General features: G+C 42.7%; 2 protein-coding genes across 5 annotated transcripts in view; both read left to right on the top strand.

Annotated features, from left to right (window-relative positions):
- The window catches only part of LOC146615521 (pleckstrin homology domain-containing family A member 5-like), a 160,865-nt gene extending 151,361 nt beyond the window's left edge, over positions 1 to 9,504 (top strand). For 3 of the 4 annotated variants that reach the window (XM_085376055.1, XM_085376051.1, XM_085376054.1), the window contains one exon: positions 6,533 to 9,504. In XM_085376055.1, the coding sequence (XP_085232181.1) occupies positions 6,533 to 6,567 (35 nt within the window). In that variant the 3' untranslated portion in view covers positions 6,568 to 9,504. The remainder of the gene's footprint in view (positions 1 to 6,532) is intronic. The other variant, XM_085376053.1, reaches the window with a different exon arrangement.
- Positions 9,505 to 11,467: 1,963 nt separating this feature from the next.
- On the top strand, positions 11,468 to 19,786 carry aebp2 (AE binding protein 2). Its single transcript, XM_085375660.1, has 8 exons — positions 11,468 to 12,063; positions 17,080 to 17,308; positions 18,468 to 18,575; positions 18,660 to 18,846; positions 18,920 to 19,044; positions 19,129 to 19,196; positions 19,302 to 19,415; positions 19,492 to 19,786. The coding sequence occupies exons 1-8, from the start codon at positions 11,543 to 11,545 to the stop codon at positions 19,502 to 19,504; spliced, it is 1,365 nt and encodes a 454-aa protein (XP_085231786.1). The 5' UTR covers positions 11,468 to 11,542; the 3' UTR covers positions 19,505 to 19,786.
- Positions 19,787 to 19,980: the final 194 nt, after the last annotated feature.

Here is a 19,980-nt window from a genome sequence, read left to right on the forward strand (position 1 = left end):
ATACAGTTTGAAGCTGGAGGATCTCTATATAAATATCCGATAGCAGCTAGGTCCCCTAACTTTCAGTAGCTGTTGAAAGGAAAAAGTTGTGGTATATCAGTGGTTAGAAATACCATTATTACTTTAGGATTAGTTTAACACAAAGTCAGGGCTGACCCAGGACCATTGCTGTGAGTCACAGTGCGCAGCATAAAAGTCCTTTCACATCGGACGCAGGATGTGCTGCTAATGCTAACTGCTAACTAAAAGCAAAGGATCCAGAATTTGTTGCGCTGGCTGCTGGGCTCTGTGTGCAGCAGCTCTACCTGCACTAGATGCACCTGCTCCTTGTCTTTTCTATCTCTGACTTTATGTCCTCTACAAGAGTTTTTTTTTTTGCTGGTTCTTCAAATGTTCAATAAAAACATGTATGCTAATTCATAACGAAGAAAGCTTTGTAATGAAGACTGTCATTTCCAAAACACTGCCCGCCCCCACCCCGCGGTCCGCAGCGCTGTTGAAAAGGCTGTGGAAGTCCCTGTATTAAACACTTAGTCCTGTGACACAAAAATCACCAAACTCGGACGACCACAGACTGTTTTCCTTTGTGGTGATGAAGGAAAACGCTGGGTTGGCATGTAAAAGGGCATTTATTCCCTTCAAAGACCTGCAGTTCAAAAAAAGCGCCCCTCGACAGCCAAACCCATCTGTTCTCTGATTGGATTGTTACATTTGTGATTGACATGACATTGACCAATCAGATGAAAGGAAGAAAAATAGGGTCAAAATCCATACTTGTAACTTGCAGGGTTTTTTTTCTAAGTCCACACACAAATATTTTTTACGCACACACAAATTCTTTTTTACACATACAAATCTTTTTTACAAGTACAAAATATTTATGACCACATTTTGAGCCCATACGCTGCGTCGTCTCACAGCATGACGATTATGTCATTTCTTCTTCTGTTTTACTGGCAGTTGACAACCCATTTATTAGACCAGGTAGTTGTACTGCCCTCTAGTGGAAGAGAATGTAATTGTTCTGCCCGTTACTCACGCCAATCACTTAGAGCAGGGGTGTCCAACTCCAGGCCTCGAGGGCCGGTGTTCTGCAGGTTTTAGATCTCACCCTGGGTCATCACATCTGAATCAAATGATTAGTTCATTATCAGGTCTGTGAAGAACTTCAAGACATGTTGAGGAGGTCATTTAGCCATTTAAATAGGCTGTGTTGGATCAAGGATCTAAAACCTGCAGGAAACCAGCTTAGAGTACTAATCAGGTAGAACCAGAGGCTGTATCCCAATTCAGGGTCTGCAGCCTTAAAGGCCGCATTTTAAGGCCGATCACGTCACAGCGACGCAACGAAGACTGTCCCAATTCAAAGGCTGCACGAAATGCAGCCCTCAAATGCGTCCTTCGTTTCCCCGGATTTGAAGGATGGGTCCGTGTATCCTCCATGGCCCAACATATCCCAGACTTCATAGCGCGGCGGTGGGTGTGGATAATTTTGCCGGAAAAAAACGGCGGATGGCTGAAGCGGGGCGGAAGAAGAGTAAACTTTCAAAAGTAAGTACTGAATATCATGTCACTTATTTATGTGCGAATGTTTAATAACGAAGAACATTAAACATTACTGTTGGCCACATGTCGGCAAAGTTATGTGACATTAGCGATGTTTGTACTAACTTGGTTCTAAAGCCTTTACTTTAAAATATACGCCGTTCAATAGTCGACCTTAATCTTACAGAGAATGTGATGATTTCATGGATAATTAAAGTCAGTCATATATCCACAAACACAAGCTGAAAGTCAGTGATGCTGCTCGGTTTGCAGTCCTGAATATCACGGCACAAGCAGGATTCACTGCACTGTTAATGTGAGCTGTGTTATATTGCTGCCTCTGTTCGGTGGTGTCGAGCCAAACGCACTTTAACGTGTGTTTGAACGAGCTGACGGTTCACTCGTTAAGCTGAAAGAAAGATGCTTTAATCACAGCAGTCACACATGTGTCCACTGCACCATCTGGAACTCTTCATGTTTACACTCGTAATAACACAAAAAAAATCCTCCTGTTTGTAGCAGTGTGTACACCTGAGACTGTCACCTGTCTGTCTGTCCTGCACACTCTCTCTGTTTCTTTCTCTCTGATTGTGGAATAAAAGTATGAACATGTGTTTATAAGTTACACTTGTGTTTGAATCCTGCAGCTTATCACACATTTGATTTCCATGTGTGACGACTGCAAGTGTCCAGAGTGAGGACAGACTGAGGGACCCACTGCTGTACATCATCTGTGAGGCTTTGCAGCCCTGATGATCCACCAGGACAAACTCAGCAGTGTGTGAGGAAGAGGAGGAGGAAGAGCCAGCAGCAGCTGACAGATGGAGAGAATAGACAGACTGTTCCCTGTTTGTGAAGCACTGCTAGGAAAGTTTAAAATCACTAACTGTTCAAGGTTCTTTATTCGTCACATGCATAGTAATACAAGTACAGTGCAAATGTTTGGGCAACCTTGTTAATAGTCATTATTTTCCTGTATAAATTGTTGGTTGTTGCGATAAGAAAATTTCAGTTAAATATATCATTTAGGAGACACACACAGTGATATTTGAGAAGTGAAATGAAATTTATTGGATTTGCAGAAAATGTGCAATAATTGTTTAAACAAAATCAGGCAGGTGCATAAATCTGTTGTCATTTTATTGATTCCAAAACCTTCAAAACTAATTATTGGAACTGAAATTGGCTCGGTAACCTCAGTGACCCCTGACCTACATACACAGGTGAATCCAATAATGAGAAAGAGTATTTAAGGGGGTCAAATGATAGTTTCCCTCCTCCTTTAATCTCCTCTGAAGAGTAGCAACACGGGGGTCTCAGAACAACTGTCAAATGACCTGAAGACAAAGATTGTTCACCATCATGGTTTAGGGGAAGGACACAGAAAGCTGTCTCAGAGATGTAAGCCGTCTGTTCCCACAGTTAGGAACATATTGAGAACATGGAAGACCACAGGCTCAGTTCAAGTTAAGTCTCGAAGTGACAGACCAAGAAAAATCTCAGATAGACAGAAGCGACGGTGAGAACAGTCAGAGTCGACCCACAGACCTGCACCAAAGACCTACAACATCATGTTGCAGCAGATGGAGTCGCTGTGCATCGTTCAACCATTCGGCGCACTTTACACAAGGAGATGCTGCATGTGAGAGTGATGCAGAGGAAGCCTTTGCTCTGCCCACAGCACAAACAGAGCCGCTAAAGCACATTTGGACAAACCAGCTTCATTCTGGAATAAGCTGCTGTGGACTGATGAAAATAAAACTGAGTTATTTGGGCATAACAAGGGGCGTAATGCATCGAGGAAAAAGAACACAGCAGTCCAAGAAAAACAACTGCTGCCTCCAGTAAAATATGGTGCTGGTTCCATCATGCTGTGGGGCTGTGTGGCCAGTGCAGGGACTGGGAATCTTGTCAGAGTTGAGGGACACATGGATTCCACTCAGTATCAGCAGATTCTGGAGAATCAGTGACAAAGCTGAAGCTGCGCCGGGGCTGGATCTTTCAACAAGACAACGACCCGAAACACTGCTGAAAATCCACTAAAGCTTTCATGCAGAGGAACAAGAACAACGTTCTGGAACGTTCATCTCAGGTCAGACCTGAATATTAATGAAAATCTGTGGTGTGAGTTAAAGAGAGCTGTCCATGCTTAGAAGCCATCAAACCTGAATGAACTAGAGATGTTTTGTAAAGAGGAATCGTCCAAAATACCTTCAACCACAATCCAGACTCTCACTGGAACCTACAGGAAGTGTTTAGAGGCTGGAATTTCTGCAAAAGGCAGATCTGCTAAATATTGATTTCATTTCTTTTTTTGTTGATTTTGTTTAAACAATTATTGCACACTTTCTGTAAATCCAATAAACTTCATTTCACTTCTCAAATATCACTGTGTGTGTCTCCTATATGATATATTTAACTGACATTTTTTATTGTAACAACGATTTATACAGGAAAATAATGACTATTAACAAGGTTGCCCAAACCTTTGCATCCCACTGTATAACACACAGTGAAATGTAACCTGACACGCTCCTCGTCTGTCCTGAATCAGTCTTATTAGGTAATGTTCAAATAATGTTATCATCCCAGTGTTTCCAGTGTGGGAGAAAGTACTCAGGGCCTTCAAGTTACACACTATGAAAGGCAGCAACAAGTTTAATGTTCAGAAACCTAAAGTCTGTATCAGCAGCAGAATGGAGCTAAAATAAATGTTGGTTTCAGTTCTATGAAGCTTTGAGTATTTTGGATCAGTAGCTGCTGTGTGTGTTGCATCATATTGCTGTAACTGTTTATATGCTTTATATATTCTGAGCTAAGTTGATCTATAGTGTTACATCATATTCTATAAGGATGTTATGTGTTTGTAGACTTTCTGCCCAGTTTGACCCATTTAGCAGAAGTCAGCCTGTTTAAGGCTCTGATATCTATTCTGTGTGACTTACAGCAGTTATGACATGGTCTGATTTTCTCACCCAATAAAGGAATATTTCATATATCAGTCTACTCTTCATTCTATCAGACACAGTTATCACAGCTCCTACATTTGCTTTTTACACATATATGTAAGCATTGAGCCAAATTTAGTAATGCCAACGTATTAAAACAATATTTGTCTCTTATATATAACACATCTATAGATACACTGTCAAAGATACTTGTCTTTGAGTGAAGAGTTAAGGAAATATAAATAAATGCAACTTGAATCTTTACTGCAGCTCAGTATTTGACACAGAGTTCAAACTCACTGCTGTAATAAATCATAATGATTAATATAATAACTTTAATATTGGCCATATTATATTTACATTACCACAGTGAGATGACTTTAGTCTCATGAACAACATCAGCTAATTGTTATTTACTAGCTAATCTTAAATGACTGTTCAGCACAGAAATGAAGCCCAACAATCGTGTTTTACAGTCCTGTGGTCTCAGCCTCAGATACTCAACTAATCACACAAAGCTCATGTAGAAACAAATGAACAAATATTTTCTCCTTCATTTCTGTCAAACAAAGCTGTTTGAAATGTTTCCAGCTGTTAGTGTCATGGTTGCTAGGCAACCTGGGCAGCATAGCGAAGGCTAGACCGTCCCATTTCAGAAGCCTCGCACTCCCGGCCTTAGCGGTCTTTGAGTGGGCGGCCCTTGTGGACCGTTAAGGCTGCAGACCCTGAATTGGGATACAGCCAGATAATCTTCCACGGCACACCTGATCATTTTTCACGGCACACCGGTGTGCCGCGACACAGCTCTGTGAGACCTTACATAGACAGGTGGGCAACTCTCAGAATCATTTCCAATCAACTGAATTTACTACAGGTGGACTCCAGTGAAGTTGTTGAAACGTCTAACAGATGACCAGTGGAGAGGGGATGCACCTAAGCTCAGTTTTGAGTGTTATGGCAAAGGCTGCATTACTTTTTAATTGTAATACATTTTCAAAAATTTCAAGCCAACATTTTTCACTGTGTCATTATTTAGTAGAATTTTAGGTGAAAGAATAATTGGATCCATGTTAAGGCTGTAACGTGACAGCATGTGGAACGAGTGAAGCGCTACGAATACTTTCCAGATGCACGGTACAATAAAAACCATAAAATACTAATTAAACACTTTGAATCAACTTCTGTCTTATGACTGATTCATTTCCCGTTAAATATTGACTAATGACTGTTTGTCTCCAATTCATTTCATCTTTATATACAATTGACTGTGATTCTTAAATGCAGCTGAACGTCTTTAGCCTCAGGTTTATTTTTGGACTTACATGCCTCTGTACACTGCTGGTGTACAGAGGCATGTTTTTGATGCTTATACTGTAATCTCCAAATTAAATACACTGTAGAGGATAGTGTCTACTAGAACATGTGCAAAGCTAACAAAATTCACCCCCCATTTTATTAACTACCAGCGTTTGTTAATAATGTTCAACCATATAATTAGTGTTGTTATAGACTGTTATGTGCTGGACCCCCAGCACTGAGTCAACGACGAAACAAGTTCCAAAGAAAGTTCATCTTCATTCACTGCAAACTACAAACCAAAAGTCTGAAAAAGATTTTCTCTTTAATGTTGTTTGTTTCATTGTTGGCCTTTCACGCCGTGTTACGTAAGATATTATGAAGCCAACGATTATTCTTATTATTTATAAAAAACATCTTGTTTTTTATAATCAGCAGTGCTCTCCACTGTGCAAGTATAACAACAACAACAACAACAACAACAACAACAACAACAACAACAACAACAACAACAACAACAACAACAATAATAATAATAATAATAATATACCAGTTGCAACTAAATCACTTTCTATCTTATGACTCACCAAATACTTGTTCCAATTCTCTAGAAGGATTATCTTCTAATACCCAATAGTTTTAGTGTTAATAAACCTACATCGATGGTTAAAGTACTAGTAGGTAAATAAGTAAAAAAGAACAGCACTAATCTAAATTTCATTCTCCTCTTCTTCTCTTTGCAGCGCAGACGTTCACTTTGGTGAGCAGTGACACATGAGCAATGGCGGCCTGGACATCCTCACTGGCGTCCCATTGAGCTCAAATGTATCCAGCCTGCACAGAGCAATGCTTCCTGCATTTACAACTAAATCTGTTGGCACTAGTGTTACGTGCCAATACAGAGACGGAGACTGAGAGGATGATGATTCAGACTGACCGACACCTAGACGACCAGCCATCATATTCAAAGAGGCAGATATTCTGTATCTTTAGTGCTCATTAGATCTGCCGGCACATACTCTGTCCTTAAGCAAAACACATTCTGTGGAGATGTCAGCATATTCTAGGACTGTAAAATGGTTTAGTTTAAAAATTATGTGGTTTAACTACAAAATGCCTGAAGAAGCCCAGAAATTCATTGCTGTAGTGTTACAATAAAGCTTTGTTCAGCGTTCAAACAGCTGTGCAAAATATGATTAAAAGCAAAGTGCAATTCCAACTCCAAAGTTAAAGTACAAGTTATTAAATGTTTAAAAGATCAATTTTATTTACATAGCACCAAATCACAACAGTCACCTCATGAACTGTATATAGGAAAGAAGGACCGTGTAATTGTGCAAGCACTTGGCGACAGCAGAAAGGAAAAACTCCGGTTTAACAGGAACAAACTTCCAGCAGAACCAGTATCAGGGAGGTGCAGCCATTTGCCATGGCTGGTTGTTGATGTGAGGAAGATGGGATAAAGAGAGCCAGAGATGATAATTATTACTAATGATTAAATGCAGAGAGGTGTATAAACACAGAGTGGAGAAAAAAACCTTCACTCTCCACACGTTTCAGAAAGTTTAAGGAGTGTTAAAATACGGGAGCAAACCTGGTCTCAGTTTTTAATGTTTCACGCATCTAATTCAGTATATTGAAAACACTGCATTTCTCAGCTCAGATTTAATGTTTGATATGTTGCCTTTGTACTATTTTTTTTAATTGAATAAGGCTTTAAATAATCAAACAAGTCAAATTACTTTTTACACAGTGCCCCTGCTTTTTGGGAATGTGTTGTAAACAGGAAGGAGTTAACCAGCGAGCAGGTGACCAAACCCCAGATGAAAGGGAAAGGTTTGCCTTTTCCAGGCAGAATGTAGCCACTGCTCTGGTGTGAATACTTCTGAGTAGCCCTGAAAAGCCGAGTGGAGCCTGATGCTGACTGGAAAGGATTTAGACCTCGCAGGAGACGGATAGCGTCCAGTCACTTTTATGGACCGTGTAATTTAGTTAGCTTCATAAAATTTGGGTGGTTTACTGATAATGGCTTTGTAATCTGTGGCACATGAGCAATCCAAAGCATTTCCATGATCCAAAAGGCCCACATATAGCAGAGTAACAAACCATTCATCTTGTAAATGGAAATTATGACACGTGGCTCCTTCCTAACCTCAGGACAAATGGCCAGTCCTAACATAAAGTGTTTGTAAATGTCTTTGGAAATAGCTGGATAAATCCCTGTAATCTAGACTCAGACAGATGTGGTGTAAGGGGGTGATGGAGAAACCAGTGGACTGTTCTGTTTAGTCTGAGGTTAGCACTAACCCCATCAAGTATCTGAAGGGTGTACTCCTGAGTGAGGGGAAACTAAGCAGATTGGACTGGACATTCAGTTTAAGGGTTAAGCTTTTAATTTAATCATCAGTTTTGACATCAAGCACATCCATATATATAAATAGTTTATTTGGCTGAGTTCAGGTGACGTGATATTTTGCAGTTGCTCACTGTATTGTGCCTTTTCGTGTGCATTCGTGTTTCGGAGTGAGAGGCAGTGGAACATGGGACTGAAAGGAAGGAGGACCTGAAGTTGACAGAGATCCCTCCCATTTACCAACCCGGTCATGTTCAAATCTTCGCCTGTGCTTCAACCTTTGTAGTAGCCAGTTGGTCCAGACACTGTCTGAAACATAAACTCAGATTATTCACTTTAACCATTTTTTAAAGATTGTACTACTTATCTGGTAAAAGTGAAAAGAAAAAAATCTGAAAACTTAATGTTTTCCTTCCATTTGTTATGCTACAGCCATGTGCTGCCACTGAGGCAGCGTGTTGTTTTTCTCCAAAACACCATGTAGGAATATTTCTGGGCAGGCAAGAATCTGAGCTAAACCATTGTACAGTCTCACTTTTATGTGTGACTTCTTTTGGATATAATGTAGCCTCATAAAACTGTGTTGCCAAATACATACACGTGTACAGAGCTTTTGATACCTTACTAAGTGCTAAAGTCATCCTAACATAACTATTAAAATAACAGTTATCTATAGTTCTGGTGGATGGGATATTAGCTGTTCCTGAGTTGCTAGAGATGAGTGTACAGCTGTATATATGAGCATCTGAGAAGCCTCATCACAGATGGCACAGCACCAAACGACACAGACGCAGTGCTTTACTTTAACCCCAAGTGGCCGCTAATCTTTAACCTGCTCGGATCTGGATCCTTTGGTTGATTTCAAACTGGAGGGATCCCACATCTTTTACACCTGCAAAATAACAGATTAGCCTTCATTTTAATATAAGTATATCCATATATTATATGAATATTAAGCTGTTTTTTTACTTTAACAAGGTGCCACATCATGCTGCTGTTTGTTTTTGTTTTTTTACAGATTAAGGTATGAAGTTAGGATTGTTTATGTTGAGCAGATGGTTTGAATACCCTGACGTGCTTGCAAAGCCTCACATAATATGCGAATGAGTTGAATTTGAAGTCTACTTTCTCAGTTTGTGTCTCTCTTTGTTTTTCCTCACTTTGGTTTGTATCAGTTAGAAAATACACATAAAAAGGATTTAGTTTGACTCTGTCCTAGGTGGTGGAAACTCAGAAAACGGCACATGTACAAAGCAATAAATAGGTATTTGAAGCCCCAGGACATTTAAAAAATTAAGAGATAAATAAACTGTAAAAAAAAAAATTAAGATAAGATAGAAAACTTTATGTACACAGTGAAAAAAGAAGAGTGAATATTATAAGTATAAGAAATTATTATCATTAATATTAGAGTCAATATGCAAAACATTCATTTCTCATCTGTTTTATATCGTGAAATAAATGTTGATGTTCTTAAAACATGCTTGTTTCACTTTTCTCTTTGAAGTGATGCTTTTCAGGGCGGATTCTTTCATCACAATTCTATTTTATTTAAATAGCACCAAATCACAACAACAGTCACCTCAAGGTGCTTTGTATCGTAAGGTAGACCCCACAATAATACAAAGAAAAACCCAACAATCATATGACCTCCTATGAGCAGCACTTTGGTGACAGTGGGAAGGAAAAACTCCCTTTTAACAGGAAGAAACCTCCAGCAGAACCAGGCTCAGGGAGGGGCGGGGCCATCTGCTGTGATTGGTTGGGGTGAGAGAAGGAAGACAGGATAAAGACATGCTGTGGAAGAGAGACAGAGATTAATAACAGATATGATTCAATGCAGAGAGGTCTGTTAACACATAGTGAGTGAGAAAGGTGACTCAGAGACACTCAACCTATTATAAGCAATCATTTTAGCATGTGCACCCTCTAAAGCTTTTGATGACTCCTGGTATCAATCACAGGACTCGTTGAAGGACCCACACGCCCTGTGGATGAAATGATTATGTCTAATTCTGTTCCACACCACTGTGTGATCTAAAACTGATGGGCTCAAATGTTTTTCTTCTCTGAGGATTAATGAGTGGTGCTCATCTAGGCTTCTGAAGAGAAAACCACTAATCTAGCAAGCTACTGTTACCTATGGGCAACATGTTTGTAGGCTTCCAGTAAAGCTGCAAATATGTGGATGAAGAGCCGACGTCAGGCCCAGAGTTCCTGTTCGATGTTAGTCACCATTTACAGTCTCACTATGAATATGGAAAAAAGAAGATACATTTTTCAGATGGTGATTTACTTGGAAGCAGCCTCATCCTACAGTGACCGGTCGTTACTATTTGCCAACAAACTGACACCAAAGAGATTTCCGGCACATATGTATGTAGAAGTGAAACGAAAACGGTAATTAGTGAAACATACTGGCATACATATACTAACTTTTATTATGGATTAGTCAGCCAACTGGTCTCAAGCCCAGTGTATTGTATTTACCAACCATCGAAAGAAACAGTATTTACTGAAAGCCTGTTTCCATCCACACACAAGCAGAGAAGGGACAGGCCTCCATTTCACCCAAACAATTGATCAATGACGTCAGCACACTTCTCGGCTTCTGTCAGTGGGGTGAGCTGAGATTGAACTCGGGAAAGTGTTGATGCTGACACGAAGGCTCCGAAAAGCTCCTGAGAGCAGCGCTGGCATGAGGAACGCGGAACAATGTGCCTCTTCAGCACTTTCTGCCTGGACTCCTTTTTCTGTTTGTCGGAACACGTGGAGCTTAGAACCACAATGCCACAGATCATGTGTGCTTGCGAAGATGACTCACCCGCTCTGCAAATACAGACATTTATTCATTTTCAAATAAATCAAATCAAACTGTGTGAATATTTTAAAGTCGGTAACCTTTATGGGAGACGCGGTCTCCCATAAAGGTTACGGTCTGGACTGTGGGCCGGTCGCTAGTCTATAACTGGACAACCAATCGCAGTCAAGTTCACACCTACAGGAATGACCGAGTAACCACATCTATGGCTGCGGGAGGAAGCTGGAGCGTCAGGAAACTGCACGAAAGCCCGGATGATGGATTCGCACTCAGACACGTGTATAAGTTACACGTTAACGTCAAAGCTACTTCTGGGTTATCAGTGTTATTCGTAACTTACGGTTAAACTACAAACACGGTCTTCCTCGCGAGTTAACTGAGCGCTAACGTTACATTTAACGGTGAACGACAAAGTGTGCCATCTTCAAATAGACCAGCTTCGGCATCGCTGACGTCGACGTCATCAAACCCCCTGTTGTGCTTTACGCTACAAGCAAGCGTGAGTGCAACAAGGAGGGCAGCCCGAGGGCAACTTTTCCGGTGAAACGTCACAAAAATAGCCTTTGGTGTTGCTCGAAAATGCGGCAGATAACGACGGAAAGAGCCGAACAAGATTATCAGCGGACGTCGAAAGAAAACGACACCGGTGAGACGACCGTAACCGGCATGGAAGGACAGGCCGTCCCCGATCCTAAACAGGAACCGGGCGACAACAACGACAGCAGGAAAGCGGAGACCAGCGGAGTGAGTGGCCGCGATGCGGCGGAGGAGCACGGAGACGCCCCGTCCCCCGTCCCCGACCAAGAAACCGCTCCGCGTACCGAAAAGTCGGCTGTTGGCGAAAGGGCCCCGAACCTCGAACTGTGTGAAGCCGCGAAAAGTCCCGCACAGGGCAGCTTGGCAAGTAGCACCGATTTCGCACAAGAGGGCTCCCGGGTGCTGAAACAAGAACAAAGAGAGGGGGGGAACGCGTCCGCCTCGCCGCCTGCTGACCACACAAAGACCGCGGACAAGCCTGAGCACGGCATCAAGAGACGGGCCAGCACGGAGCTCACCTCGTCGGACGGAGAGCCGCTCAGCCGGATGGATTCAGAAGACAGGTTTGTTGGACTGAGCGGTGGCCTTATCTTACAGCACCATGCCAAGTTCACAGCTTTGAAGCAGTTTGTTTACAGGTGAAAAATGTTCGCTTCCGCCGGGTCATGTAGTTCTTGAACGTCTCTATAGGACACGCTGGTCTGTATTTAGTCCACTGTAGCGTGTAGTGTGGGGGGAGTGTTGGCTCACAGCAATGCTCGTTACACAAATATGATGTAGTCTCATGCTAATACTAAAGTACAGCTGACCTACATGTCTTTGTTCACCCCCCCGGGGGAGAACCATACCCTCACACGTGCCATCTACCTATGTGATCAATAAACCAGGATAAATTAGCCAAATAGGAGCAGATGTTTCATGAAGGTCACAGTCTGGGATCATTCTCGGTTGATAAGTCTTCTTTCTTTCTTGGATTTGTGAAATAAGCGTTTTATAAGCAGATGGACAGAAAACTCGCACACACTGGTTGTTGCAGATTTTTGGCATACAAGGATGCTTTCATGGAAACTTCTTGCAGCTGTTTTGTAAAAGCCTTCCAGAAGTAGTAACTGAGTATGGATGTATAACCAAGAGGCAGCTGCAGACAGTCGTTGTTTGTCGTGTAGGATTTGTGAGTCATTTTCTACATGTGGGTTTTTGTTGTTCTTTGTTAGTTGGGTTCTTGCTAATCATACATCCATTCTCTGTAAACTATACAGTTTCTTCCTTGTTGTGTCGAAAATATGATGACCACAACTGTAAAGCATGGAGAGTGAGGACCTTTTATAATGCTGAACTTTTTGGATGTGTAGGCTCTCACCACAAACGATTGTTGATAGCATGCTGGGGAACTTGAGTGTCGCTAGCTCCTAAAAATAAGATGCCCACTCTGTTTGCATGAATCAGCCTCCCTCCCAACAACACTCTTAATCAGCTTCTCTCTGCATCGTGTTGTTTTACTTTGGAACATGTCATTTCCTGTCAGCTCGGTTCTCTTCAGTTTTTATAAAGGCATAAACACAGATGACATCAGGTCTGAAAGTGGGACTGCCAACCGCCCTGTGGTTAGTGTTAGCAGTGAAACGTATGGAGGCAGTAAGAGACAGGTCTGCAGGGTTAGCCCGGGGTAAACGCGTCTCACGTGAAGTCTTTATTTGTGTGACACATTTTGACTAAAGTGGAAAAATAGACACCACCAACAGTTTTACACCAGCGGGTCCAATCAGTGGACAACACTCACGCAAAGAAGATGATGTAATTCATAATTTCCAAAAAACAAAACCCCAAACTGGCTGCTTTATGATGAAGCCCAGGTTATAGTGGTTGGTTTTACTGGTTAACTGAAGTTACTCTGTCAACTGTTCATCCACCAAACCGAGGTGACTGGTTTCCATCTGTCTTTGTCATGAGGGTCGAGGTTTAAAGAGCTTCGGCAGTTTGAGTTTAGACCTCGGTCTGTTTGTTTTATCAAATACTCGCTGAAAAGTCTGCAGTTGTAAAATGGAGTTATCAGCAGGCTGATGTTATCTGACGGTGTTAGCTATGAGTATCAGCATTTCTAACAGCTGATCAATGGAAATGAAAAACTGAAGAAATGTCAGACAAACCTGTTTGTTTCGCTGGAATAAAAAAGCTCCCTGTAGAGGTTTTACACGTCACGCCGGTGTTGCTCGAGCTGTCGGCCACACTGCGCGTGATAATCACTCATACGTACTTTCACATGGAAATGATCACTGTTTTCTTCTTCCCCTCACAGTGCTGATATTCCGCTGCACATTGTTGTCCAACAATAATCAACGACAGACGTTTTTTTTCCCCATTTTCTTCTTTCTGAAATAGGAAAAATGATCAGTTACGGGCATCAAATCAATACTGTAATTATTAGAAGTTACCGTGGTTTTCAAACATTCAGGTATCTGTTTCAAAGAAGATGTGACCATTTGAGCATTTTACATTTATCATCTTCATCTGCCTCCTCCAGCACTGCTCCCTCCGTCTCCTCTTCATCCTCTTCCTCCTCACCTAAAACCTCACTCCTGAGCTCTAGTTTGGCTTCTACCAAAGGAAAGTCTACATGAACGTATTTAATCTCGATATTGTTGTGATTGGTTATTTTCAGCAGACGTGCGACCCTCCCGTCTCTGGAAAGCTGACAAGAGAAGGCTAAACAACAACATAACGATCCAAGCTACCACACGTCTTAAACGTTTAAGCTCATTTCTCTCTGATCAACAGTTTGATTTAAGTTTATTTGCTATGTGCGAGTCAGCCCACGTGAATATCAGCGAACAGCAGCGCCTGCTGACACAAAACCCCAAACGTCCTCACCGGTGTTAATCAGAAGCTACGCCGACTCAGTGACGGAGCGTAATAAAAATCAGGTGCTGAGCAGTGACCGTGGTCCTCCACGGACTTACAGTCACATCCTGACACAAAGTGCTGATGAGCATTCAAACCTTTAGGCTTCACATCTCGTCCAGTGTCATTTGAGGGGTTGTTGATAACATACTGATATAAATTGTGTGCCGTGAAGTCGGGAGAAGGATGGCGTTACACTTCACAGCATCAGTAAGCACACTCGGAGGCCCAGTTAATCCACAAGTCATATTCATAGATCTTAGGGGTATTTACTTTGGCAGTTATTCTGAAGCATTATCCAAGTTATCTTTCATTTCTGCGATCAGCACGAAGGAAAACTGGTTTGTAAAATCATTTAAATGTAGTAAAACTGAGGAACTGTCCTCTAACATGACACAGCCAGGATCACCATCTCAGCCAGTGTTGAATCCCCCGCAGGCATCCTGCCATGGCTCTATTTCTGTATTGATGATGATCTGTGGTTACCTGTGAATTTTTAAGACTTGCGGTCTTCCTCACTTGAAGTAGTCCTTGTGAGAGCCAGGCCGTGCTCCAGTTAGCCAGTTTTTCACTGCACAGTGTGTCTTTATACTGTTTGAGGTCGTGACCTGTGACAGAAAGTAGCAACCAGACCCGTACACGATCAACTGTCACAAAAACAGCTGCCTGAAGGCGCTCAGTCATGAACCTCGTGGACTGGAGCCTGAACAGAGATTGAAAATGTGACGTCATTCAGGGGTAAAACCGCAAAGGATTCTGGGAACTCGTGGCAAGCGGTACTAGCGCACGCAGGCTTTCAATTGAAATCAGTCACACAGCGATAAAAAGAAACACAAAAATGTCAAGAAGCTGTTGTATTATTAACTGCAATAGCCGGTCGCATGACAGCCACGGGAAGCCGACGGGTAAAGAGATCGGTTGTTATCGGATTACGTCGTTGAAGAGAAATTGTTCGAGCCATGTTTCCGAAGTAACAAAGACAATATTCATCGAGTTTTAAGAGTTTTTGTAAATCTTCTGGACTCACGGTCAATTTTCCCTCTAAGCTGCGCGCGTGCGCACTGCTGGCGTCTCTGTGCACAGAAAAAAAATTACCTGAATTGAAATTAAAATTTATATGTCAACAATTCTGTTTTGCAGTGTTAGTCAGTGACTGGCTGCTCCCGTATGGGATCAGAACGATGCCTCCTTATCCCATAGTCCAGCCAATGATGCGATTCACATTCGTGTATATATGCAGCTAATCAACGTGGTTGACTGACAGCGTCCTTATGTGCCGACACCGGTGTTTTAGCAAAGCGGCTGATGTGGAGTGAAGCCACGTTAATGACAACGTGTCCAACCATTGGAGATGTGAGCAGGACAGACGGAACAACTGACGGACAAAGTGTGGACTTTATACCAGTTTGTAAATCGTGTTGATCGGCCACGTAAAACCAGAGTTATGATAAAAATATCTGCAATGTTTGTTTTTCTTCCTGAATACTGTTGTTGTTTATATTTACTACAGGAAGAAACGGTAAAAACGGCGTTTTATAAGGAAAACGCTCGAAAGCCTGTGAGCCAAAAAACCCACCAGCCTTTCCTATTGGTGGAAAAATGTACCATGTGGGCCAATCAAAAAATGGCAACATGGCATTTAGTTGTTTAGGAAGGGGGGAAGTTTTAGGAGTGACGGCGTGTTTGAGATGTACCAGATGGTGTACTTTGCGACGTTCAGCGTAAATCTTGTGTAGTTAGTGTGTAGTTAGTGTGTAGTGTAGTCAGTAGTGTTGTTGTGTGTCAGAACAATGAGGCGCCTGCTGAGTGTTACAGGTGTTACAGCAGTGACACATCTGCTGCTGTCAGGCCTGCAGGTATCAGGCTGTTGTTCTCCTTCATCTCATAGTGGACGGGAATTATTTTTGGAGCGGCACAAATAATTTGTGTGGCATCAGATTTGATGCAGAACAGCTGATTGTTCTGTAAATAGTTTGAAATGTTTGTTTAAAAAACGCCTTGGCTGCATGTTTAGGTAAACAGCTGCAAAACACTTTGTTGTTTGCAAAACTCAGTAACTTTTTTGAAGAAGTAACTATAACTTAGATCATCCAACCATAGGCTCCTAGCACAACCTAGGACTCGAATGAAGTCGAGAGGCGACCGGGCCTTTGCATCCGTGGCACCCAGACTCTGGAATAACCTCCCCGTTCATATTCGCACTGCCGAGTCTATCCAGTCTTTTAAATTACGTCTTAAAACTTATTTTTTTACTTTGGCTTTTGATTCTGTCTAGTTGGCTGTTTTAGCTTGTTGCGTTGTTACCTATTGTTTGTTGTCCTCTTCTATTGTTTGTTTTAACTGTCTCATGTTTTTATTGACTGTGAAGCACTATGGTCAACACTGTTGTTTTTAATATGTGCTATATAAATAAATTTTGATTTGATATAATTAATTGCCCAACATTGGTCATTATTTACTGTATTTGCAGACAGAGTTACAGACTCTCTCCCAGACCACAGCTGTCACCCACAGCTGTCACCCGTGGGGGGAAGGCTCTGTTCCTAAACTGGTTTTAGTGGTTCATCCTGCACTGACCCCACCCATCAGTTGGGTGACGAGTGAAATAAAATACTTGACATGCATTTATTTTCATTCTGTCAGATCATATTTTGATTTCTCGTCTTTTGTGTGTGTTTCAGTATCAGCTCCACTCTGATGGACATGGAGAGCACAGCGTCCAGCGGTCGCTCCACCCCCGCTATGCTGAACGGTCACACAGGTGGAGTAGCAGGGAGTGGTTCACTGGTGGCAGGGGGCAAATCTCTGAGCTACACCTGCTGCTGGGATCACTGCCAGCTGCTGTTTCCCAGCAGCCCTGACCTGGCTGAGCACATCAGAGCAACACATGTGGATGGACAGAGAGGCGGGGTCAGTGACACGTTACTGTGTGTGTTGGTTTCAGATGGGTGGTTAGAGGCCAGGCGAGCCATCGTAATGTCAAACCAGAGGTTCCAGTCAGAAACAGCAGATGGTGAAAATGGAGTCTGGACTCAAAACGAGGTTCAACAGACCAACATGTGATCTGGAGTTTCAGCTGTGTGCTGGATTCATACGTCAGAGTAGTTTTGATAGACGCGACGTGTTCGAGTTACACTGAGCTGCCTGTAACAACCTTTGGTTAAGCAGTCATGAGCTCTACCAGGCGACCGCCACTGTTCAGAAAATAAAAAGTGCTAATGCCCACAACGAAAGAGGAAGTGTGAATTTGGTTTGTTTTCAGTGATTTTCTGTCTTCTAACCCACCTCCCTGCATTTAGTAGTGAGGGTGCAGAAAAAGAGAAGAGAACTTCCTCTTAGTATCGTGTAATGTGTGTAATAATGCATAAGTAATGAAGGTACACACAGTATTTATTTAGCACTCGGGTAGACTTTAAGCGACACCGTTTATTTGCCTTCATACCAGCACGTTTCATTCACCCCCGGTGTGAACGTGGGGTTCAGTGTTCACCACCTCCTGAGTAAAACCGGCTGGTTGTGTTTGGACTGATATTTGCTCTATTAAAGCTTTGTGCCAGTCAGTTTGATCCCAAACACAAGGAGAGAAGTAAAACTGGAATAAAGATGTTTGATTGACGTGGAGGTTTGATTTATTCCAGCAGGAAATACGTTTCTGTTGGTCAGAAGAAAGAAGAGGACAACATAAACGAACACAGCCTTAGATGCATTACTGCGGCTCGTCAGCAGTTTGCTGGCTAACCCAAACTAAAGTTGTCTTGCTGGGAGCTTCTGGTTTATCGAGGTTACTGATTGGTTGAATCCTGCTAACGTGTTGCTAATGACAGGAATGCACACATTTTTAAATTTGATGACGTTTTTTAATATTCACTTCAGTTCAGTTTTATTTATATAGCACCAAATCACGACGACAGTCACCTCAAGGTGCTTTATATGGTAGAGCCTGTAGTGAGGGGACGGTCTCGTTATCGCTCGTGTAAACCTGGTCAGACGTCGGCACTAATGCGCGGTGCATGTTAGTGTGCAGCTCTAGCTCTGCCGCAGTAATGTGTCTTTGTGTTTGTGCCCACAGGTGTTTGTGTGTCTGTGGAAGGGCTGCAAAGTCTACAACACGCCATCCACCAGCCAGAGCTGGCTGCAGAGACACATGCTGACCCACAGTGGAGACAAACCTTTTAAGGTGATCGCACACAGCTGACGTCACGCACGTCACCGCGTCTGTTATTCTGCCTCGCTCGCGCACTCATGTCTGTGTTTCCTCCAGTGTGTAGTCGGGGGCTGCAACGCCACGTTTGCTTCCCAGGGGGGGCTCGCACGCCACGTCCCCACGCACTTCAGCTCCCAGAGCTCGTCCAAAATGTCCAGCCAGAGTAAAGTCAAAGAGGAATCTCCATCCAAGGCCGGCCTCAACAAGAGGAGGAAGCTGAAGAACAAGCACAGGCGCTCGCTCCGTACGTACCGCACACACGCACAGCGTCCCTCCAGGTTCACACGTTAAATGAATTCATCGTTTCGTCTTTCTAGCACGACCTCACGACTTCTTTGACGCTCAGACCATGGACGCCATCCGCCACCGAGCCATCCTTCTCAATCTAGCAACACACATCGAGAGCCTGGGTAATGGACACAGTGTAGTCTTCCACAGCACGGTAATCACACACACACAGACACACACACATAGCAAACACACAAAGTCCTGTGCAGGTGTGATGCCATGTTTTGTGCGTGTTCAGGTAATTGCCAAAAGGAAGGAGGACTCTGGGAAAGTGAAGGTCCTGTTGCACTGGACACCTGAGGACATGTAAGTCCTCCCCAGCTTCAGTTACACAGAACAGGCCAGGCTGAGTGGGGGAACCCACAGTGTTAAACATGCATGTTAGTGTAACCGTGTTGTCGTTCGCGTCAGACTGCCCGACGTGTGGGTGAACGAGAGCGACAGAGTGCAGCAGAAGACCAAGGTGGTTCATCTGTCCAAGCTGCCCTCAGACACGGCTGTCCTCCTGGACCCGAACATCTACAGGTACGCCTGCAAAGATGCTTTTAGATGCTGACAGAAAAAGAAAACAGCTCTGATGTTTTTACCGTTTCTCTTGCAGAATGTTCTTCTGAGCGGCTCGTGGTGACCTCGGCTGTCGCTCCCTCGTCGGTGGGACGTAGAGGGACTTGTTTGTTGTGATTCGTGTAGCCTCCAGTGTTTTCTACATTAGGTGCTGACTTTACTGAGTGTATGTAAGTGTAAGTAACACAACTAGGCTGGAAACTGACAGCTGTAACTGTAGAGAGAAGCAGTCTTTGTAAATACAGGAGATTTGTAATATATTTTTATACTTTGGATTTTACCTGGACTGTAGATAGACGTCTTTTTTCTGCCAGAACATTTTGGATATTTTAAAAGAGGATATGTTCATCGTGCATACACTGACACTGTTCTGTATGATGTCATTAAACTTGTCCAGTGTCCACCTGCTCTGAAGTCTTTACCTCCTAAAAATCTAACATAATAATATATTATGTTAGATTATAATTTGTTTATATAATAATTATAATCTAACATAATATATTATGTTAGATCTGTACCCACATAT

This window comes from Diplotaxodon limnothrissa, linkage group LG17 (assembly GCF_057381915.1).
Source record: "Diplotaxodon limnothrissa isolate DT_005_m linkage group LG17, D_limnothrissa_male_GT1.1, whole genome shotgun sequence".
Lineage (NCBI taxonomy): Eukaryota > Metazoa > Chordata > Actinopteri > Cichliformes > Cichlidae > Diplotaxodon > Diplotaxodon limnothrissa.

Excerpts from the sequence above, each read along its gene's own strand:
- aebp2 (XM_085375660.1), top strand. The coding sequence starts at position 11,543 with ATGCGGCAGATAACGACGGAAAGAGCCGAACAAGATTATCAGCGGACG. Across the intron at positions 18,576-18,659 it reads GTGGAGACAAACCTTTTAAG|TGTGTAGTCGGGGGCTGCAA; the intron begins GTGATCGCACAC and ends TGTTTCCTCCAG. Across the intron at positions 19,045-19,128 it reads GTGTAGTCTTCCACAGCACG|GTAATTGCCAAAAGGAAGGA; the intron begins GTAATCACACAC and ends GTGCGTGTTCAG.